The sequence below is a fragment of the Myxocyprinus asiaticus genome, chromosome 31, assembly GCF_019703515.2.
Source record: "Myxocyprinus asiaticus isolate MX2 ecotype Aquarium Trade chromosome 31, UBuf_Myxa_2, whole genome shotgun sequence".
Taxonomy (NCBI): domain Eukaryota; kingdom Metazoa; phylum Chordata; class Actinopteri; order Cypriniformes; family Catostomidae; genus Myxocyprinus; species Myxocyprinus asiaticus.
In genome coordinates, this window is record NC_059374.1 from 41,247,278 (window position 1) to 41,271,955 (window position 24,678).

Genomic DNA, 24,678 nt, shown 5'->3' on the forward strand with positions numbered 1-24,678 from the left:
CCCCGGTCACTTGCGGAGACCACCTCTCACCGAGTCAACTCGCGGAGGTTGCTAGGTTGCAACAGGAGTTTGCGGATGTGTTCTCCCCTCTACCGGGGCGTACAAACCTCATTCACCACCACATCGAGACCAAGCCGGGGGTCATGGTACGTAGCTGCCCCTACCGATTACCCGAACACAAGAAGAAAATCGTTCAGGAAGAATTGGATGCAGTGCTCGATATGGGGGTAATAGAAGAATCCCACAGCGACTGGTCCAGCCCAGTTGTTCTAGTGCCTAAGAGCGACGGGTCTGTACAGTTCTGTGTGGATTATAGGAAAGTCAACGCGGTGTCTAAATTTGATGCATATCCAATGCCTCGCATTGATGAGTTGCTCGATCGGTTGGGCACTGCTCGATTTTATTCGACATTGGATTTGACGAAGGGTTATTGGCAGATCCCCTTGACACCAATTGCCCGTGAAAAAACTGCCTTCTCCACACCGTTTGGATTACACCAATTTGTGACACTTCCGTTCGGTTTGTTTGGAGCCCTGGCTACATTTCAGTGGGATGCTATTTTAAAACTTCAAATTCATTATTAATACACCTTTCAAAACAAGCATGTAAAAAATAAACACTTAAGCTATCAGAATCAGCTTTATTGCCAGGTATGCTTACACATACAAGGAATTTGTCTTGGTGACAGGAGCTTCCATTACAATACAATACAGCAACAAGACAGAGATAATAATAAAAAATAATTAAAATATATAGAAATAGAATAAAAATAAAAAATGGATAGAAAATGAAGTATATATAGAATACACAATAAGACAATATCAATATACGATTATTTTCACTTAGGGTACTCACTTTTGTTGCCAGCGGTTTAGACATTAATGGCTGTGTGTTCAGTTATTTTGAGGGGACAGCAAATTTACACTGTTATACAAGCTGTACACTCACTACTTTACATTGTAGCAAAGTGTCACTTCTTCAGTGTTGTCACATGAAAAGATATAATAAAATATTTACTAAAATGTGAGGGGTGTACTCACTTCTGTGAGATACTGTATATGTATATATATATATATATATACAGCGCAAATACAATATATATATATATATATATATATATATATATAGCGCAAATACAAATATGTTATAAACAGTGTAAGGGAATGTAATGGCAGAAGAGGTAGGATGTGTTGGATAAATATAAAAAGTCTAAACTGTGAATTGCATATAATTATTGCTCAATAGGGCAGTTTTAACTGTTCATGAGATGGATAGCCTGTGGGAAAAAACTGTTCCTGTGCCTGACGGTTCTGGTGCTCAGTGTTCTGTAGCATCGGCCAGAAGGCAACTGTTCAAAAAGTTAGTGGGCTGGATGAGTGGGGTCCAGAGTGATTTTTCTAGCCTTTTTCCTCACTCTGGATGTGTACAGTTTTTGAAGGGAGGGCAGGGGGCAACCAATAATCTGCTCAGCAGTCCGAACTGTCCTTTGTAGTCTTCTGATGTCCGATTTCATAGCTGCACCAAACCAGACAGTTACTGGAGTGCAGAGGACAGACTCAATGACTGCTGAGTAAAACTGTATTAGCAGCACCTGTGGCAGGTTGAAGTTCCTCAGCTGGCGAAGGATGTACAACCTCTGCTGGGCCTTTTCACAATGGAGTCAATGTGGGTCTCCCACTTCAAGTCCTGTGAGATGGTAGTGCCCAGGAACCTGAATGACTCCACTGCTGCCACAGTGCTTTTCAGAATGGTGAGGGCAGTCAGTGTTGGGGTGTTCCTCCTAAAGTCCACAATCATCTCCACTGTTCTGAGTGTGTTCAGCTCCAGGTTGTTTTGACTACATCAGTGAGCCAGCCGTTCGACCTATCTTCTGTATACAGACTCATCGTAATCTTGGATGAGGCCGATGACACTGGTGTCGTCTGCAAACTTCAGGAGCTTGACAGAGAGATCCATGGCTGTGCAGTCGTTTGTATACAGGGAGAAGAGTAGTGGAGAGAGCACACATCCCTGGGGGGCACCTGTGCTGATTGTACAGGTGCTGGAAGTGAATTTCCCCTGCCTCACTAGCTGCTGCCTGTCTGTCAGAAAGCTGGTAAACCACTGACAGATAGACGTGGGAACAGAGGGTTGGTGTAATTTAGTCTGGAGAATAGCTGGGATGATGGTGTTGAAAGCCAAACTGAAGTCAACAAAAAGGATCCTTGCATATGTCCCTGGTCTGTCCAGATGTTGCAGGATATGATGCAAACCAATGTTGACTGCATCCTTCACAGACCTGTTTGCTCGATAAGCAAATTGAAGGGGATCTAGAAAGGGTCCAGTGATGTCCTTCAGGTGGGCCAACACCAGTCTCTCAAATTATTTCATGACCACAGATATCATGTCCTGTGATTTTGGGTTTCTTTGGGACAGGAATGATGACTGAGCGTTTGAAGCAGCAGGGAACTTCACACTGCTCCAGTTATCTGTTTAAGATCTGTGTGAAGATGGGGGCCAGCTGGTTAGCACAGGATTTAAGACAAGCCGGTGAAATGCCGTCTGGGCCCTGTGCTTTCTGTGTCTTTTGTTTTCAGAAGACACAGCACACCTCTTCTTCACAGATCTTAAGAGCAGGTTGAGTAGCAGGAGTGGGGAGGAGGGGGGTTGCAGGAGGTGTTGGGGTTTGTGTGAAGTGAAGGTCAGAGCAGATGTGGGGTGTGAGATTGGGCCTTTCAAATCTACAGTAGAACACATTCAAGTTGTTGGTCAGCTACAGTGTTGGGGGTAGGAGTCTTGTAGTTCAAAAGTTGTTTCAGGCCACTCCACACTGATGCAGGGTCGTTTGCTGAAAACGTGTTTTTCAGCTTCTCAGAGTATCTTCTTTTAGCCACTCTGATTTCCTTATCCAGTGTGTTCCTGGCCTGATTGTACAAGACTTTATCCCCACCTCTGTAAGCATCCTCTTTGGCCTGATGAAGCTGCCTGAGTTCTGCTGTAAACCACAGTTAGTTGTTGTTGTATATTAAATAAGTCCCAGATTGAATGCACATATCCTCACAGAAACTGATATATGATGTAACAGTATCTGTGAGCTCATTCAGATTGGCATCTGCAGCCTCAAAAACACTCCAATCAGTGCAGTCAAAGCAGGCTTGTAGTTCCAGCTCTGCTTCATTGGTCCATCTCTTTACAGTCCTTACTACAGGTTTAGCAGATTTTAGTTTCTGCCTGTAGGTTGGAAGAAGTTGAACCAGACAATGATCAGAGAGTCCCAAAGCTGCTCTAGGGACAGAGCGATATGCATCCTTTATTGTTGTGTAGCAATGTTCCAGTATATTTCTGTCTCTGGTGGGGCATGTAATGTTCTGTTTGTATTTGGGCAGTTCACGTGTGAGGTTTGCTTTGTTAAAATCCCCAAGAATATTAATAACTGAGTCAGAGTATTTTTGTTCCATGTCTTTGAATTGATCAGCCAGCTGTTGCAGCGCTGTGTTCACGCACGTGTGTGGTGGGATATAAACACTCACCAGAATAAACGAAGAAAACTCCCGTGGCGAGTAGAAAGGCATACAGTTAATAAAGAGCACTTCCAAATTAGGACAGCACATCTCGTTTAATGCTGTTACATCTGCACACCAACTTTTATTGATGTAAAAGCATGTTACACCGCCTCTCGTTTTCCCCGTTAAATACGCGATGCGTTACAGCAGATGTAACGCACTGTCTGGATTGGCTTCACTCAGCCAGGTTTCTGTGAAGTACAAGGCAGCAGAGTTTGAAAAGTCCTTGTTTGTACGGGTGAGGAGATGTAGTTTGTCTGTTTTGTTAGGAAGAGAGCGGAGATTTGTTAGATGAAACTCAGCAAAAAAAGAAACATCCCTTTTTTCAGGACACTGTATTTTAAAGATAATTTTGTAAAAATCCAAATAACTGTAAAAACTGTTCCTGTGCCTGACGGTTCTGGTGCTCAGTGCTCTGTAGCATCGGCCAGAAGGCAACTGTTCAAAAAGTTAGTGGGCTGGATGAGTGGGGTCCAGAGTGATTTTTCTAGCCTTTTTCCTCACTCTGGATGTGTACAGTTTTTGAAGGGAGGGCAGGGGGCAACCAATAATCTGCTCAGCAGTCCGAACTGTCCTTTGTAGTCTTCTGATGTCCGATTTCATAGCTGCACCAAACCAGACAGTTACTGGAGTGCAGAGGACAGACTCAATGACTGCTGAGTAAAACTGTATTAGCAGCACCTGTGGCAGGTTGAAGTTCCTCAGCTGGCGAAGGATGTACAACCTCTGCTGGGCCTTTTCACAATGGAGTCAATGTGGGTCTCCCACTTCAAGTCCTGTGAGATGGTAGTGCCCAGGAACCTGAATGACTCCACTGCTGCCACAGTGCTTTTCAGAATGGTGAGGGCAGTCAGTGTTGGGGTGTTCCTCCTAAAGTCCACAATCATCTCCACTGTTCTGAGTGTGTTCAGCTCCAGGTTGTTTTGACTACATCAGTGAGCCAGCCGTTCGACCTATCTTCTGTATACAGACTCATCGTAATCTTGGATGAGGCCGATGACACTGGTGTCGTCTGCAAACTTCAGGAGCTTGACAGAGAGATCCATGGCTGTGCAGTCGTTTGTATACAGGGAGAAGAGTAGTGGAGAGAGCACACATCCCTGGGGGGCACCTGTGCTGATTGTACAGGTGCTGGAAGTGAATTTCCCCTGCCTCACTAGCTGCTGCCTGTCTGTCAGAAAGCTGGTAAACCACTGACAGATAGACGTGGGAACAGAGGGTTGGTGTAATTTAGTCTGGAGAATAGCTGGGATGATGGTGTTGAAAGCCAAACTGAAGTCAACAAAAAGGATCCTTGCATATGTCCCTGGTCTGTCCAGATGTTGCAGGATATGATGCAAACCAATGTTGACTGCATCCTTCACAGACCTGTTTGCTCGATAAGCAAATTGAAGGGGATCTAGAAAGGGTCCAGTGATGTCCTTCAGGTGGGCCAACACCAGTCTCTCAAATTATTTCATGACCACAGATATCATGTCCTGTGATTTTGGGTTTCTTTGGGACAGGAATGATGACTGAGCGTTTGAAGCAGCAGGGAACTTCACACTGCTCCAGTTATCTGTTTAAGATCTGTGTGAAGATGGGGGCCAGCTGGTTAGCACAGGATTTAAGACAAGCCGGTGAAATGCCGTCTGGGCCCTGTGCTTTCTGTGTCTTTTGTTTTCAGAAGACACAGCACACCTCTTCTTCACAGATCTTAAGAGCAGGTTGAGTAGCAGGAGTGGGGAGGAGGGGGGTTGCAGGAGGTGTTGGGGTTTGTGTGAAGTGAAGGTCAGAGCAGATGTGGGGTGTGAGATTGGGCCTTTCAAATCTACAGTAGAACACATTCAAGTTGTTGGTCCGCTACAGTGTTGGGGGTAGGAGTCTTGTAGTTCAAAAGTTGTTTCAGGCCACTCCACACTGATGCAGGGTCGTTTGCTGAAAACGTGTTTTTCAGCTTCTCAGAGTATCTTCTTTTAGCCACTCTGATTTCCTTATCCAGTGTGTTCCTGGCCTGATTGTACAAGACTTTATCCCCACCTCTGTAAGCATCCTCTTTGGCCTGATGAAGCTGCCTGAGTTCTGCTGTAAACCACAGTTAGTTGTTGTTGTATATTAAATAAGTCCCAGATTGAATGCACATATCCTCACAGAAACTGATATATGATGTAACAGTATCTGTGAGCTCATTCAGATTGGCATCTGCAGCCTCAAAAACACTCCAATCAGTGCAGTCAAAGCAGGCTTGTAGTTCCAGCTCTGCTTCATTGGTCCATCTCTTTACAGTCCTTACTACAGGTTTAGCAGATTTTAGTTTCTGCCTGTAGGTTGGAAGAAGTTGAACCAGACAATGATCAGAGAGTCCCAAAGCTGCTCTAGGGACAGAGCGATATGCATCCTTTATTGTTGTGTAGCAATGTTCCAGTATATTTCTGTCTCTGGTGGGGCATGTAATGTTCTGTTTGTATTTGGGCAGTTCACGTGTGAGGTTTGCTTTGTTAAAATCCCCAAGAATATTAATAACTGAGTCAGAGTATTTTTGTTCCATGTCTTTGAATTGATCAGCCAGCTGTTGCAGCGCTGTGTTCACGCACGTGTGTGGTGGGATATAAACACTCACCAGAATAAACGAAGAAAACTCCCGTGGCGAGTAGAAAGGCATACAGTTAATAAAGAGCACTTCCAAATTAGGACAGCACATCTCGTTTAATGCTGTTACATCTGCACACCAACTTTTATTGATGTAAAAGCATGTTACACCGCCTCTCGTTTTCCCCGTTAAATACGCGATGCGTTACAGCAGATGTAACGCACTGTCTGGATTGGCTTCACTCAGCCAGGTTTCTGTGAAGTACAAGGCAGCAGAGTTTGAAAAGTCCTTGTTTGTACGGGTGAGGAGATGTAGTTTGTCTGTTTTGTTAGGAAGAGAGCGGAGATTTGTTAGATGAAACTCAGCAAAAAAAGAAACATCCCTTTTTTCAGGACACTGTATTTTAAAGATAATTTTGTAAAAATCCAAATAACTTTACAGCTCTTTATTGTAAAGGGTTTAAACAATGTTTTCCATGCTTGTTCAATGAACCATAAACAATTAATGAACATGCACCTGTGGAATGGTCGTTTTATTTATTTATTTATTTATTTATTTGAAAAGGGACCATACAATTTTTTACATAAATGTTTCCATTTCATGCATTGTACCGGATTTAGCCAAAGGCTAATTTTCATCTGCAGTTCCCAGGCAGGTCATCACATAAATGATAAAATAACACAAACAGTTCCTACATACAATAAAACATACATATACACACACACACACACATCCTATCAGGGCCAAAAAAATAAACAAATGAAAAAATTATTAATGAGTCAATTTAACTGCAACCATGTCAATGTTTACAGAGTTGGGTCAATTTTAAAAAAGATTTTTTATAAGACCAATAGATGTACACCCTTTTATATCCTCTGATAAGGCATTCCATTGAGTAGTAGCTTTCACTGAGAAAGACGATAGTCCAAAAGCAGAATGACGAAAAGGAACAACACAATCACTTATGGATGATAATCTAGTAGATCTCAGAGTTTTTAGAAGAAAATGAACAAAATCACAGAGTACAGAAGGAGCCAAACCGTTTAACATTTTATATACCATACACAAATTTGAAAAAAGTCTAAAATTGTCAAAACTCAAAAAATTATGTCTCTCTAAGATCCTACAATGATGATAATGGTTTGGTTTTTTATCTAACATTTTTAAAGTCTGTTTATATAGGGATTTTAAGGGTTTAATCACAGTTTTACCAGCTTGACCCCAACATGACAGACAGTATGACATATGAGAAAGGATCATAGTGTGCATGAAAGTTTTAGCTACATCAACAGAGAGACATTGCCTAATTTGTCTAAAATTTGCCAAGTTATATTTAATAGTCCTCACCATTTTCTTTACATGTTTTGTAAAACTAAGATTTGAGTCCAATATTGCTGAGATAATTGAACTCAGTAACTATTTCTATCTTTTCACCATTAATAAAAATATCAACATTGGGGGAATGAACATTTGTTTTAGAGAAGAACATCCCTTTTGTTTTACCAATGTTCAGGCTAAGACACGATTGCTCTAGCCACTGTGTAATCCTTTTCATAGCAGCTTTTAACTTCTCCACTGCTAACTCTACTGTTCTCGTCTGTGTAAAAATAACAGTATCATCAGCATACATTTGCACTTGTATCCCTTCACACTGTTGTGGGAGATCATTAATATACAGACTAAATAATAAGGAACCTAACACTGATCCTTGGGGTACACCCATTGTATAATGTAAGTTACAGGACTGAACCCCTTTAAATTTTACACATTGTTCTCTATTTGATAAATATGAGGATATTCACGCTAAAGCTCCAGATGAAAACTGAAACTTAGACAGTTTAGAAAGAAGAACTTTGTGATTAACTGTATCAAAGGCTTTCTGCAAATCTAAAAATATAGCACCAACTAATCCTCCTTTGTCAAGTCTAGATTTGATTTGCTCTATTAAATGTAAAGTAGCTGTTTCAGTAGAATAATTTACTCTAAAACCAAACTGCATACAATGTAAACCAAACTTAACTGTATTAAGATAGGATGTCAGTTGTTCAAAAACTATCTTCTCCGCAACCTTTGAGAGTACTGGCAGTATGCTTATGGGTCTATAATTACTAACTACATAATGATCTCCAGATTTAAAAATAGGAGAAACAATGGCTTGTTTCCATGCAATAGGAAAAACACTATATTCAAATGACAAATTAATTAAATGAGGAATGACAGGGGTTAAAATATCTTTGTGAGTATTTACAAACATAGTGTCAAATTGATGAGCAGCTCTACATTTAGAATTTTTTAATGAGCTAATAACTTTGTTAACTTGCATTTCATTAGTCATGGTTAGATTAAAACCTTGACCCACATCATCAATTGGAAGAATATTTATTTCCCTTCTTGCAAATTTTTCCCCTAATTCATTAACAGAATTAATAATAAAAAATAAAAAAACTATTAAAAGTAGTAGCAATGTCTTCAATTAGCTTTCCCTGAACTTTGAGCTTAAAATCTCCTATAAAATTTGGTTCCTTCCATAAAAGAGTATTTACGTTTTTCCAAATTAGCTTGCTATTGCTTTTGCCTCGTACATTAGATGAAGACAGTAACTGGATTTAGCTACTCTCAGCTCTCGAATAACTTTATTTCGCAGACCTTTATAACAGAGCCTATCAATGTCTCTTCCAGACTTAATAGCTTTTTTTAATGCTGAATCCCTATTCTTCATCAGCTTCCATAAATTCTCATTGAACCATGGTAAATTATTTTTATGCTTGAATTTTTTCTGAACTCTAACAGTAAATTTATCTCTTACAGAATTAATTCTATTAAAAAAATGTATTACAATCATAATCTATATCCTTTGAAGATAATATATCATTTCACTTTAAACCAGCTATTTCCTCATCAAATGCTACTAACTTTCCTTTAGGCATACAATGAAAAACATTAGTAGAAGTTACTGTATTATTTTTAAATCTGTTTATCCTTAGTTTCCGTGCAACCAAAGTTAAATTATGATCACATAACCCAGTGATCAAATTATAACTCTTGATTATCCTTTCAGGTTTGTTAGTGAATATTAAATCTAACTGTGTCTTTGAAGATTTAGCAAATCTTGTTGGCCCTTTAATTAACTGATTTAGGTGAAATTTATCTGCAATAGTTTTCAATTTGTTCCTCTTTAATTTGTCTTCCCAGTTCAAATTAAAATCACCCATAAGAATTATTTCTTTGTTATGATTACATTCTTTTAAAAATCCTGTAAGTTGATCGTAGAATGTATTGTTTGCTGAAGGGGGTCTATATACACATATAACAATAAATTACATTTGAGGAGATAGAATAATTTTCAACCCCACAAACTCTAAATCATTAATGGAGTTAAACATAAGACGTTCACACTTAATGCCATTCTTGACATATATTAACACTCCCCCTTCCCTTCCTGAGGATCTATCCCTTCTAAAACATTGATATCCAGACATGATAAATACACTAGAAGAAGATGATTGTTGCAACTACGTTTCAGAGATACAAAGGAAGTCCAAATTTGAGTTGGATAATAAATGAGACAACTGTTCGCTCTTTGAAACAATACTTCTAATATTCAAATGTCCACCAAAAAGTCCTCTCGGTTTCACTTTGGGGTCCCATAGGACCTTCGCATGGTTAACAGTCTGAAAGATCCTACATAGGGTCTGCTTCCTTACTGCAGGATTTCGACACGAGGAAGCATTTGCTTTATACGTTGATGCCTTGGTAGATCTTGTTAAATCACCGGAAAGCAGTGTAGAGATATCATACCCTGGAGCGTTGTGTACGTTGTTAATTAAACTCACTTCATTGTATGGGAGGCCAGGTAGATCTACAGGAAATCCCCATGCACTCACCTTTTTGTGAGACACCACCATGGTTGTTTCCAAATGAGGCTCAACTCCAGAGTCCTGCAGTATTCCTGGGTAAACCGGTCCTGGATTTAGTTGAACATCCCCGGAGAGCAGCAGCAAGATAAGCAAAAAGTCATAAGTCTTTCGGGGAGATGCAGCGAATCGCCGCTGTCTAGTGGTCTGTTTACATATCACAGCGCGTCCATGATCCAAAACAGATGAATAAATTGCATAATGGCCAAGTAAGTTTTGATGATCACTTCCCGCGCGGATAGATACCGGGAGAGGATCAAAATGTAGACAGTTTTTTCCCTGCCCAACGTGGTAGTTGCTTGAGTTCCTGAAGCATAGCTGATCTGCGTGAAGAGCTCTGGACACAATGCGTACCAGTAATGCAATAGTGGAAGAAAGTAGTAGTGTAAAAAACACACCACAAAACGTAGACTAAATTTTTTCATGATTGCAACGTTTAACTCTACTTATAAAATTTGATACGGCCTCTGACAAGTAAAGAAAACGGCCAACTAGTTGCAGTCGCAATCGCAGCACCTGCCAAGATTCGACACCACGTCGCCGCCATGTTCGGAATGGTGGAAGACATCCTCCTCCCTCATGTGGTACCCTTCCTGCAGGCTCATCCTGACATGACCCTCCAGCATGACAATACCACCAGCCACACGGCTCATTCTGTGCATGATTTCCTGTAAGACAGGAATGTCATTGTTCTGCCATGGCCAGTGAAGAGCCCGGATCTCAGTCCCATTGAGTACGTCTGGGACCTGTTGGATCGGAGGGTAAGGGCTAGGGCCATTCCCCCCAGAAATGTCCAGGAACTTGCAAGTGCTTTGGCGGAAGAGTGGGGTAACATCTCACAGCAAGAACTGGCAAATCTGGTGCAGTCCATGAGGAGGAGATGCACTGCAGTACTTAATGCAGCTGGTGGCCACACCAGATACTGACTGTTACTTTTGATTTTCAGGGACACATTATTCCATTTCTGTTAGTCACATGTCTGTGAGACTTGTTCAGTTTATGTCTTAGTTGTTGAATCTTTTTATGTTCATATACAAATATTTACACGTTAAGTTTGCTGAAAATAAAAGCAGTTGAAAGTGAGAGGACGTTTCTTTTTTGCTGAGTTTATATCAGCTGTATAGTACAAATATATTTTGAAATTATTAATTCCACCTTAAAGTTTTATTGAAATGAAATATCTTGTTTTGCCTCCAGATAATAATCCCTGGAATTAATATATGTAAAATGTGTATTGCACAAATGTCCCTAATATATGGAGGCTCTTAGAGGACAGGGCGGGAATTTTTTTCTTAAATAGTTTTGTGTTCTCTCGCAATACATATACATGGTTTGACTACAGTACCCATATTTTAATCATGATATTCATAGTGACACCATAGTGATAAAACAGAAGATTGAAAACTATGGTACTAAAAATAATTTTGTGGATTTCATGGTTTTACTATTCAAATATCATTGTTTAACTTTGGGTTTACTATAGTAGTATTGTGGTAACACTTTAAAATAAGGTTACATTTGTTAACATTAGTTAACAACATTAGTTAACATGAACTAACAATGAATAATACTTTTTCAGCATTTATTAACATTGGTTAATGTTCATTTCAACACATGATTTTTAAAATGCAATATGAACTAACATTATCAATGAAACATTTTATTTTAATGAACTAACATTAACAAAGGTGAATAAAAACTGTAAAAGTATTGTGTTCATTGTTAGTTAATGATACATAATGCATTAACAAATGTTACATTAAGATAAAGTGCCACCGATATTGTAGACTGTAGTAACCGTAGTTTTTGGCGGAAAATATATATATATATATATATATATATATATATATATATATATATATATATATATATATATATATTTATATAGCCTAGTAATATTGTAGTAACCATGTTTGTTGTAGGCTAACCCTTATTATTATTATTATTATTAAAAAATATATATATTTTGACGGAAACCATGGTTTTACTATGGTAATATTGTAGTAGCCAAACTATGAGAAGTAAGGTAACCATGTTTTTTTTTTTTTTTTTTTTTTGGTGGAAACCATGGTTTTAATACAGTATGCTGTATCCACAAATAACCACAAAATTATGATTTTTATCACCATAGTTTTTGTTTTCCTGTATTAATACAGTGGTTTTACTACAAATATCAGAATAAAATATGGTTATTTTAGGAAAACCATGGTAAATGTTTTGCGAGGGCACACAAAACTATTTCAGAAAAAAATGCCGACCTGTCCTCTAAGAGGCTTTGCGGGAATTTTTTTTTCTGAAATAGTTTTGCGTGCCTTCCCAATAAGTTTTGCATTACCTCGCAATAAGTTTACCATGGTTTTTCCACAATAACCATATTTTAACCATGATATTCGCTGTGAAAACATAGTGATAATACAGAAGGTTGAAATCTCTGGTAGTAAAAATGTTAATTTTGTAGTTATTATGGCTTTACTACACAAATACCATAATAGTTACTGTAGTAAAACCATGGCTTTACTGTATATATGACAGTTCCAAGATTTTTTTCTCTCATTTTTGTTGGGGGGTGGAAACATGGTTTTACTATAGTTATATTTTAGGCTGTAGTAAGTAACCATAGTTTTTGATGGAAATCATGGTTTGACTATAGTAATATTTTAAGAAAAATGACTGTTGTAGGCCAAACATTGTTTGTGTGTGTGTGTGTGTGGCAGAAACCATGTTTTAAATATAGTACACTGTATACATATAGTAATCATGATTTTACTATGCATTAACCATGCTTAATCTTGGTTACTATGGTTTTACCATGGTATTTGTAGTAAAACCATAATGACCACAAAACTATTATTCTTATTACCATAGTTTTCATTTTACGATCGTTTTACTAGGAATATCAAGGTTAAAATATATTTACTGTAGTAAAACCATGTAAAACCATGGTAAATATATTGCGAGGGAAAGCAAAACTATTAAAGAAAAACAAAATCTAGCTCACATTCCAGAAGACATTCCAAAGAGCTCCAATAAAACAAGCACCCTTGAATGCTTGAATGCAACTCGATGTAGAATTCTACTTTAGCCATACAGCGCCCCCTGGAGGATGACTAGTTCATTGTGTTCACGACAGTGGAGAGCGCGTTTGCGGCAGCAGTTTGAGAGCGAGCACAAAAAACAATCCGAAGAAGAGAGAGAACAAATACTACAAAAGGTAAACAAATACACACTTTTAACTTACATCTAATGATGAATTCAGTCAGAATGGGGCTAAAATGATCTGAATGGAGGTTGTTCGAGTGTTCCACTAAACTCTTAATTATTAACTGTTTTAATAGTTTTGGGGAACAAAAACAGTATTTATTTACTGTTGGAATTTGTCTTCCATTGTATTAAATTTATTGTATTTTTGGTGGGTTTTTTTTTGTTTTTTTGTTTCCACATATGTCATTTAACCGAAATTTGTGTAAATGTGAGATTATGTTCACACTGCAGCTGAATGTGGTCCAAACTAGTTATAGATTTTAACAAGAGGTACAAAAAAAATCCCCTCAGGATCATCAGGATCATCAAATCACTGAGAGGTATTTGATCATTTATTACTGTTTGTTGGTTATGGGGGGAACAAAATTAGTATTTTTGTAATTTGTATTATTGTTTTGCTTTATCTTTACTCAGTTTTCAGTTCCTTTGAATTTTGATGTTTTTTCATCCATATAAGTGGACCTTGAACCAAACAATGTTCTTAAATAAATGTGAATATTAAATGAGAAATAAGAACGAGACAAGGCAAGACAGACAAAAGTGAATGAGAATAAAATAAAGAAAATAAAAAAACTACATATATTAATATATAAATAAATACATTTTAAGAATGTGTAAATATGTAGTTAAAATTGATTAATTAGTATAGAAATATAAATTCAGTAAGCTATTTATTTTTCATTTGTGCAGATCTGGTTCTTTGGGCCTCCAAACATCACAGCATTGAAGCCACTCCTACAATAAATTCACCAATAAATACTATGAATATTCCCATCATCCTACAAGAGAAGTTCTTCAGACCAGCAGGAAGATCTCCAGGTGTAACAACTGAAGTCTGTGTGATATACTATGGAAAAGATGGAGTTTGTTAAAGAAGAGAAAGAAGACATGAGTTATCTAGAGCCATACAACATAAAACATGAAGATACTGAGGAACAAATAGGTTGGTGTCCATTCTTGATCCTTCATTATTTACTGCTGAGGAACATTAATGTTACAAAACTTCATGCAGTTCACCAGATTTTGAAGCTGAAAATATACAAATAACACAGAACAATGCATCTAAATGGACATAACTTTGTACATCAGTTATTTTCCTTTTCAGAATCACCACAAATTGATACTTGACGTCTGTTTCACATTCTCTCCTGATCTGATTTGTAATGATTTAATATGTTCATTTTTAGACATCATAAAAGTGAAAGAAGAAAGCCAAGAACTGAATGAAGTGGTGGAGGAACATCAGTATCAGAAGCCTCATCATTTCTTAAGTGGAGAAAAATCCTTTTTTAGTTGTGCAGAGACTGAAAATAATTTCTCACAAAACAAAACTCAAACAACAGAGGACAAAAACTCTTTCACCTGCTCTCAGTGTGGAAAGAGTTTTACACGTAAACACAGTCTTAAGAAACACATAAAAACTCATACTGGAGAAAAACCTTTTACATGCCCTGAGTGTGGCAAGAGTTTTAAAAGGGCACCCACTTTCAGTAGTCATTTACTCGCTCACTCTGGTCTAAATCCTTTTCATTGTGATCAGTGTGGTGAAAGTTTTATTTCAGCTTCAGTTCTAAGAAAACATCTGAATGTTCATGTGAGGCCGTACTTGTGTTCATGTGGAAAGTGTTTTTCATCTCTGAGCATTTTGAAAGCTCATGAGAAAACACACACTGGTGTTAAAGATCATGTCTGTTCTGAGTGTGGAAAGGGCTTCACTGCAGCCAGCGACTTGAAAAGACACCAGAGAATTCATACTGGAGAAAAACCTTACAAGTGCTCACATTGTGACAAGTGCTTCACTGTGTCAGGAGACCTGAAAACACACGAGAGAATTCATACTGGTGAGAAACCGTACAAGTGCTCTCAATGTGACAAAAGTTTTGTTAGGTTAGGACCACTGAAAAGACATCAGAGAGTTCATACTGGAGAGAAACCGTTCGAGTGCTCACATTGTGACAAAAGTTTTGCTCAGTCAGGACAATTGAAAACACATCAGAAAGTTCATACAGGTAGATACCGAACCAGTGCAGTCTATGTGGGAGGAGTTTTACCTGATTACAGTATCTAATTATTCACAACAACAACAACAACAAAAAAGCGTTTTTCAGTAAGCAAATGTCATAATGAATAATGTGAGACTAAGGTGTCCAATCTAAAAAGTTACTTTGCATAAATTACATGTAGTGTAGTTTGCCCTTTTCACCACAAGAAATTTAGGAGAAATCTATAAAATCAATTTTAAAGCTTGAAATTCATTATTAATACACCTTTCAAAACAAGCATGTAAAAAATAAACACTTATTGTTAAATGAACTGAATAAAGATTGTTTGTATGAAACAGTTGTGTGCTCTTTTCAAATTCAGCTGTTGTTTTCTTATTTATTTATTTGGAATTTGTGTCTTGGTTTCCTAAAGCTTATTTCAAACCAGGTTCATTAACACCTGAGCTCTTTCTACGTAACACTACTGTATATCTGCTAAACATAAACAGTGCATTCAGAAAGTATTCGGGCCCCTTCATTTTTTTCACATTTTGTTATGTTGCAGCCTTATGCTAAAATGCTTTACCATGGACCGTCTGAATTTCGGAACGGATCTGTTGTCACGCCAGAGAGCATTACCAGGGTAATGGAGACTTCATCCTCAGACAGTGATGAGGATTTGGGAAATATTTGGCAATGCAGAAATCTAACTCTTCGGCTCCACAGTGAACGCCCACTGTCCTCTTTGGTACTCCATGTCCCAAGCCCCGCTGGGCATGGATGCGCTGGCTCACAAATGGCCGGCTTAACGCAAGTATGCATTTCCAGAGCTGTGGAACATATATGTGTGGCCTCTGAACAGAACATGTAGGATGAGCCAGAATTGGCTCAGTCTGTGATGAACACTGGAGTCTGGCTTGTCATTTAAATGACATTAAACTTATAAAAGTCTACGTGCCTAAGGTTGTATCAATGCCCTTCAGGGCTCAACTGAATTGAAAGTTCAGTTGTTCACCAGAGGACCACTCCCAGCCCGAGGAACAAATATGTTTTCTCGGTTGCTACGTCTAAACACTTAGCTGCACAAAACCTGCAACATGAGAGGACTGAACTACATTGATAATTCAATCTTTTCTGGAGTCAAAGAGAACTGTTTAAATCAGATGGCCTTCACCCAAACAAACTTGGTGCAAAAGTGCTAAAGGCCAATATCTACTTCTCCCTCCATTCATCTGCAATGCGCACAAATCCACTCAACCAAATCCAATATTTATATTTATATCACACAGTATACAATATACAGTTGCTTTGTAAGGATGCAAAAACCCTGCCGAAGCACTGCGGGGAATCAGGATGCTGAGGCCCGTTCACCAGCGACACGTCAACCGGTGAGGCGGTGTGATGTTCGCCGGAGAACTGCAGGGGAGTGTAAAGTTTTCCTGTGAAGATTCCGCCCGCTGAGTCATGTACAGTATATCGACGGTGAAGGTAGAGGGCTTCTAGACAAGAGATGATCGTTATCTTGAAGAAATTCTGAGGAAATGGTGTTTGTGCACCTGTTTTTATAGCGGACAGTTTTGCGCCAAAACAGGTGGGGCTCAAACACCATAGCCAATATTAGAATATTGGCGTTATTGTAGAGAGGTTTCAACTAGGTCATGTAAGAAGGCACTCCCCATATGCGTAGCTACGCAGTCGTAAGGGAACCATAGTTTTTGGCGGAAATCATGGTTTGACCATAGTAATATTTTAAGAATCATGACTGTTGTAGACTACAAAAGTTTTTTTGTTTTTTTTTTTTTGTGGCAGAAACTATGTTTTAAATACAGTACACTGTATACATATAGTAATCATGGTTTTACTATGCATTAACCATGGTTAATCTGGGTTACTATGGTTTTACCATGGTATTTGTAGTAAAACCATAATGACCACAAAACTATGATTCTTATTACCATAGTTTTCATTTTACTATGGTTTTACTAGGAATATCAAGGTTAAAATATATTTACTGTAGTAAAACCATGGTAAATATATTGCGAGGGAAAGCAAAACTATTTCAGAAAAACAAAATCCAGCTCACATTCCAGAAGACATTCCAAAGAGCTCCAATAAAACAAGCACCCTTGAATGCTTGAATGCAACTCAATGTAGAATTCTACTTTAGCCATACAGCGCCCCCTGGAGGATGACTAGTTCATTGTGTTCACGACAGTGGAGTGCGCGTTTGCGGCAGCAGTTTGAGTGAGAGCACACAAAACAATCCGAAGAAGAGAGAGAACAAATACTACAAAAGGTAAACAAATACACACTTTTAACTTACATCTAATGATGAATTCAGTCAGAATGGGGCTAAAATGATCTGAATAGAGGTTGTTCGATGTCCTATTCAACTCTTAATTATTAACTGTTTTAATAGTTTTGGGGAACAAAAACAGTATTTATTTACTGTTGGAATTTGTCTTCCATTGTATTAAATTTATTGTATTTTTGGTGTTTTTTTTTTTTGTTTTTTTGTTTCCACATATGTCATTTAACCGAAATTTGTGTAAATGTGAGATTATGTTCACACTGCAGCTGAATGTGGTCCAAACTAGTTATAGATTTTAACAAGAGGTACAAAAAAGATCCCCTCAGGATCATCAGGATCATCAAATCACTGAGAGGTATTTGATCATTTATTACTGTTTGTTGGTTATGGGGGGAACAAAATTAGTATTTTTGTAATTTGTATTATTGTTTTGCTTGATCTTTACTCAGTTTTCAGTTCCTTTGAATTTTGATGTTTTTTCATCCATATAAGTGGACCTTGAACCAAACAATGTTCTTAAATAAATGTAAATATTAAATGAGAAATAAGAACGAGACAAGGCAAGACAGACAAAAGTGAATGAGAATAAAATAAAGAAAATAAAAAAACTACATATATTAATATATAAATAAATACATTTTAAGAATGTGTAAATATGTAGTTAAAATTGATTAATTAGTATAGAAATATTAATTCAGTAAGCTATTTATTTTTCATTTGTGCAGATCTGGTTCTTTGGGCCTCCAAACATCACAGCATTGAAGCCACTCCTACAATAAATTCACCAATAAAAACAGTGAATATTCCCATCATCCTACAAGAGAAGTTCTTCAGACCAGCAGGAAGATCTCCAGGTGTAACAACTGAAGTCTGTGTGATATACTATGGAAAAGATGGAGTTTGTTAAAGATGAGAAAGAAGACATGAGTTATCTAGAGCCATACAACATAAAACATGAAGATACTGAGGAACAAATAGGTTGGTGTCCATTCTTGATCCTTCATTATTTACTGCTGAGGAACATTAATGTTACAAAACTTCATGCAGTTCACCAGATTTTGAAGCTGAAAATATACAAATAACACAGAACAATGCATCTAAATGGACATAACTTTGTACATCAGTTATTTTCCTTTTTAGAATCACCACAAATTGATACTTGACGTCTGTTTCACATTCTCTCCTGATTTGATTTGTAATGATTTAATATGTTCATTTTTTAGACATCATAAAAGTGAAAGAAGAAAGCCAAGAACTGAATGAAGTGGTGGAGGAACATCAGTATCAGAAGCCTCATCATTTCTTAAGTGGAGAAAAATCCTTTTTTAGTTGTGCAGAGACTGAAAATAATTTCTCACAAAACAAAATTCAAACAACAGAGGACAAAAACTCTTTCACCTGCTCTCAGTGTGGAAAGAGTTTTACACATAAACACAGTCTTAAGAAACACATAAAAACTCATACTGGAGAAAAACCTTTTACATGCCCTGAGTGTGGCAAGAGTTTTAAAAGGGCACCCACTTACAGTAGTCATTTACTCGCTCACTCTGGTCTAAATCCTTTTCACTGTGATCAGTGTGGTGAAAGTTTTATTTCAGCATCAGTTCTAAGAAAACATCTGAATGTTCATGTGAGGCCGTACTTGTGTTCATGTGGAAAGTGTTTTTCATCTCTGAGCATTTTGAAAGCTCATGAGAAAACACACACTGGTGTTAAAGATCATGTCTGTTCTGAGTGTGGAAAGGGCTTCGCTGCAGCCAGCGACTTGAAAAGACACCAGAGAATTCATACTGGAGAAAAACCTTACAAGTGCTCACATTGTGACAAGTGCTTCACTGTGTCAGGAGACCTGAAAACACATGAGAGAGTTCATACTGGTGAGAAACCGTACAAGTGCTCACATTGTGACAAAAGTTTTGTTAGGTTAGGACCATTGAAAAGACATCAGAGAGTTCATACTGGAGAGAAACCGTACGAGTGCTCACATTGTGACAAAAGTTTTGCTCAGTCAGGACAATTGAAAACACATCAGAAAGTTCATACAGGTAGATACCGAACCAGTGCAGTCTATGTGGGAGGAGTTTTACCTGATTACAGTATCTAATTATTCACAACAACAACAACAACAAAAAAGCATTTTTCAGTAAGCAAATGTCATAATGAATAATGTGAGACTAAGGTGTCCAATCTAAAAAGTTACTTTGCATAAATTACATGTAGTGTAGTTTGCCCTTGTTCACCACAAGAAATTTAGGAGAAATCTATAAAATCAATTTTAAAGTTTGAAATTCATTATTAATACACCTTTCAAAACAAGCATGTAAAAAATAAACACTTATTGTTAAATGAACTGAATAAAGATTGTTTGTATGAAACAGTTGTGTGCTCTTTTCAAATTCAGCTGTTGTTTTCTTATTTATTTATTTGGAATTTGTGTCTTGGTTTCCTAAAGCTTATTTCAAACCAGGTTCATTAACACCTGAGCTCTTTCTACGTAACACTGCTGTATATCTGCTAAACATAAACAGTGCATTCAGAAAGTATTCGGTCCCCTTCATTTTTTTCACATTTTGTTATGTTGCAGCCTTATGCTAAAATGCTTTACCATGGACCGTCTGAATTTCGGAACGGATCTGTTGTCACGCCAGAGAGCATTACCAGGGTAATGGAGACTTCATCCTCAGACAGTGATGAGGATTTGGGAAATATTTGGCAATGCAGAAATCTAACTCTTCGGCTCCACAGTGAACGCCCACTGTCCTCTTTGGTACTCCATGTCCCAAGCCCCGCTGGGCATGGATGCGCTGGCTCACAAATGGCCGGCTTAACGCAAGTATGCATTTCCAGAGCTGTGGAACATATATGTGTGGCCTCTGAACAGAACATGTAGGATGAGCCAGAATTGGCTCAGTCTGTGATGAACACTGGAGTCTGGCTTGTCATTTAAATGACATTAAACTTATAAAAGTCTACTTGCCTAAGGTTGTATCAATGCCCTTCAGGGCTCAACTGAATTGAAAGTTCAGTTGTTCATCAGTGGACCACTCCCAGCCCGAGGAACAAATATGTTTTCTCGGTTGCTACGTCTAAACACTTAGCTGCACAAAACCTGCAACATGAGAGGACTGAACTACATTGATAATTCAATCTTTTCTGGAGTCAAAGAGAACTGTTTAAATCAGATGGCCTTCACCCAAACAAACTTGGTGCAAAAGTGCTAAAGGCCAATATCTACTTCTCCCTCCATTCATCTGCAATGCGCACAAATCCACTCAACCAAATCCAATATTTATATTTATATCACACAGTATACAATATACAGTTGCTTTGTAAGGATGCAAAAACCCTGCCGAAGCACTGCGGGGAATCAGGATGCTGAGGCCCGTTCACCAGCGACACGTCAACCGTTGAGGCGGTGTGATGTTCGCCGGAGAACTGCAGGGGAGTGTAAAGTTTTCCTGTGAAGATTCCGCCCGCTGACTCGTGTACAGTATATCGACGGTGAAGGTAGAGGGCTTCTAGACAAGAGATGATCGTTATCTTGAAGAAATTCTGAGGAAATGGTGTTTGTGCACCTGTTTTTATAGCGGACAGTTTTGCGCCAAAACAGGTGGGGCTCAAACACCATAGCCAATATTAGAATATTGGCGTTATTGTAGATAGGTTTCAACTAGGTCATGTAAGAAGGCACTCCCCATATGCGTAGCTACGCAGTCGTAAGGGAACCATAGTTTTTGGCGGAAATCATGGTTTGACCATAGTAATATTTTAAGAATCATGACTGTTGTAGACTACAAAAGTTTTTTTTTTTTTTTTTTTTTGTGGCAGAAACTATGTTTTAAATACAGTACACTGTATACATATAGTAATCATTGTTTTACTATGCATTAACCATGGTTAATCTGGGTTACTATGGTTTTACCATGGTATTTGTAGTAAAACCATAATGACCACAAAACTATGATTCTTATTACCATAGTTTTCATTTTACTATGGTTTTACTAGGAATATCAAGGTTAAAATATATTTACTGTAGTAAAACCATGGTAAATATATTGCGAGGGAAAGCAAAACTATTTCAGAAAAACAAAATCCAGCTCACATTCCAGAAGACATTCCAAAGAGCTCCAATAAAACAAGCACCCTTGAATGCTTGAATGCAACTCAATGTAGAATTCTACTTTAGCCATACAGCGCCCCCTGGAGGATGACTAGTTCATTGTGTTCACGACAGTGGAGAGCGCGTTTGCGGCAGCAGTTTGAGTGAGAGCACAAAAAACAATCCGAAGAAGAGAGAGAACAAATACTACAAAAGGTAAACAAATACACACTTTTAACTTACATCTAATGATGAATTCAGTCAGAATGGGGCTAAAATGATCTGAATAGAGGTTGTTCGAGTGTTCCACTAAACTCTTAATTATTAACTGTTTTAATAGTTTTGGGGAACAAAAACAGTATTTATTTACTGTTGGAATTTGTCTTCCATTGTATTAAATTTATTGTATTTTTGGTGTTTTTTTTTTTTTGTTTCCACATATGTCATTTAACCGAAATTTGTGTAAATGTGAGATTATGTTCACACTGCAGCTGAATGTGGTCCAAACTAGTTATAGATTTTAACAAGAGGTACAAAAAAAATCCCCTCAGGATCATCAGGATCATCAAATCACTGAGAGGTACTTGATCATTTATTACTGTTTGTTGGTTATGGGGGGAACAAAATTATTATTTTGTATTGTTTATTATTGTTTTGCTTGATCTTTACTCAGTTTTCAGTTCCTTTGAATTTTGATGTTTTTTCATCCATATAAGTGGACCTTGAACCAAACAATGTTCTTAAATAAATGTAAATATTAAATGAGAAATAAGAACGAGACAAGGCAAGACAGACAAAAGTGAATGAGAATAAAATAAAAAAAATAAAGAAACAGCATATATTAATATATAAATAAATACATTTTAAGAATGTATAAATATGTACTTAAAATTTATTAATTAGTATAGAAATATAAATTCAGTAAGCTATTTATTTTTCATTTGTGCAGATCTGGTTCTTTGGGCCTCCAAACATCACAGCATTGAAGCCACTCCTACAATAAATTCACCAATAAATACTGTGAATATTCCCATCATCCTACAAGAGAAGAAGTTCTTCAGACCAGCAGGAAGATCTCCAGGTGTAACAACTGAAGTCTGTGTGATATACTATGGAAAAGATGGAGTTTGTTAAAGAAGAGAAAGAAGACATGAGTTATCTAGAGCCATACAACATAAAACATGAAGATACTGAGGAACAAATAGGTTGGTGTCCATTCTTGATCCTTCATTATTTACTGCTGAGGAACATTAATGTTACAAAACTTCATGCAGTTCACCAGATTTTGAAGCTGAAAATATACAAATAACACAGAACAATGCATCTAAATGGACATAACTTTGTACATCAGTTATTTTCCTTTTCAGAATCACCACAAATTGATACTTGACGTCTGTTTCACATTCTCTCCTGATTTGATTTGTAATGATTTAATATGTTCATTTTTTAGACATTATAAAAGTGAAAGAAGAAAGCCAAGAACTGAATGAAGTGGTGGAGGAACATCAGTATCAGAAGCCTCATCATTTCTTAAGTGGAGAAAAATCCTTTTTTAGTTGTGCAGAGACTGAAAATAAGTTCTCACAAAACAAAACTCAAGCAACAGAGGACAAAAACTCTTTCACCTGCTCTCAGTGTGGAAAGAGTTTTACACGTAAACACAGTCTTAAGAAACACATAAAAACTCATACTGGAGAAAAACCTTTTACATGCCCTGAGTGTGGCAAGAGTTTTAAAAGGGCACCCACTTACAGTAGTCATTTACTCTCTCACTCTGGTCTAAATCCTTTTCACTGTGATCAGTGTGGTGAAAGTTTTATTTCAGCATCAGTTCTAAGAAAACATCTGAATGTTCATGTGAGGCCGTACTTGTGTTCATGTGGAAAGTGTTTTTCATCTCTGAGCATTTTGAAAGCTCATGAGAAAACACACACTGGTGTTAAAGATCATGTCTGTTCTGAGTGTGGAAAGGGCTTCACTGCAGCCTGCGACTTGAAAAGACACCAGAGAATTCATACTGGAGAAAAACCTTACAAGTGCTCATATTGTGACAAGCGCTTCATTGTGTCTGGAGACCTGAAAACACATGAGAGAATTCATACTGGAGAAAAACCTTACAAGTGCTCACATTGCGACCAGTGCTTCGCTCTGTCAGGAAACCTGAAAACACATGAGAGAGTTCATACTGGAGAGAAACCGTACAAGTGCTCTCAATGTGACAAAAGTTTCGTTAAGTCAGGACCACTGAAAAGACATCAGAGAGTTCATACTGGAGAAAAACCGTACAAGTGCTCACATTGTGACAAGCGCTTCACTGTGTTAGGAGACTTGAAAACACATCAGAGAATTCATACTGGAGAAAAACCTTACAAGTGCTCACATTGCGACCAGTGCTTCGCTCTGTCAGGAAACCTGAAAACACATGAGAGAGTTCATACTGGAGAGAAACCGTACAAGTGCTCACATTGTGACAAAAGTTTTGCTCAGTCAGGACAATTGAAAACACATCAGAGAGTTCATACTGGAGAGAAACCATACAAGTGCTCACATTGTGATAAAAGTTTTGCTCAGTCAGGACAATTGAAAACACATCAGAGAGTTCATACAGGTAGATACCGAACCAGTGCAGTCTGTGTGGGAGGAGTTTTACCCGTTTGCACTATCTAATTATTCACAAACAAAAAAACAAACAAAAAAAACGTTCTTCAGTAAGCAAAGGTCATAAGTAATAATGTGAGATTTAGGTTTATTAAAGATAGGAATCATCCAATCTAAAAAGTTTGCATAAATTACATGTAGTGTAGTTTGCCCTTTTCACCACAAGAAATTTAGGAGAAATCTATAAAATCAATTTTAAAGCTTGAAATTCATTATTAATACACCTTTCAAAACAAGCATGTAAAAAAAAAAAAAACACTTATTGTTAAATGAACTGAATAAAGATTGTTTGTATGAAACAGTTGTGTGCTCTTTTCAAATTCAGCTGTTGTTTTCTTATTT

At 37.6% G+C, this 24,678-nt stretch overlaps 2 protein-coding genes across 50 annotated transcripts in view; both read left to right on the forward strand.

Moving 5' to 3' along the window:
- LOC127422581 (zinc finger protein 91-like) overlaps positions 1-15,792 on the forward strand; it is a 95,620-nt gene extending 79,828 nt beyond the window's left edge. The window contains exon 7 of the mRNA XM_051666231.1: positions 14,474-15,792. The gene's annotated coding sequence lies outside the window, so the exon portion shown is untranslated. The remainder of the gene's footprint in view (positions 1-14,473) is intronic.
- The window catches only part of LOC127422604 (zinc finger protein 501-like), a 105,822-nt gene that overhangs the window by 8,044 nt on the left and 73,100 nt on the right, over positions 1-24,678 (forward strand). For 3 of the 49 annotated variants that reach the window (XM_051666314.1, XM_051666315.1, XM_051666316.1), the window contains 2 exons: positions 13,977-14,229; positions 23,129-24,644. In XM_051666314.1, the coding sequence (XP_051522274.1) occupies positions 14,136-14,229; positions 23,129-24,345 (1,311 nt within the window). In that variant the 5' untranslated portion in view covers positions 13,977-14,135 and the 3' untranslated portion in view covers positions 24,346-24,644. Of the gene's footprint in view, positions 1-13,154; positions 13,237-13,499; positions 13,607-13,976; positions 14,230-17,244; positions 17,565-17,827; positions 17,935-18,304; positions 18,558-21,798; positions 21,895-22,151; positions 22,259-22,627; positions 22,884-23,128; positions 24,646-24,678 lie in introns of those variants that run through there. The other 46 variants (XM_051666292.1, XM_051666293.1, XM_051666302.1 and 43 more) reach the window with 45 other exon arrangements.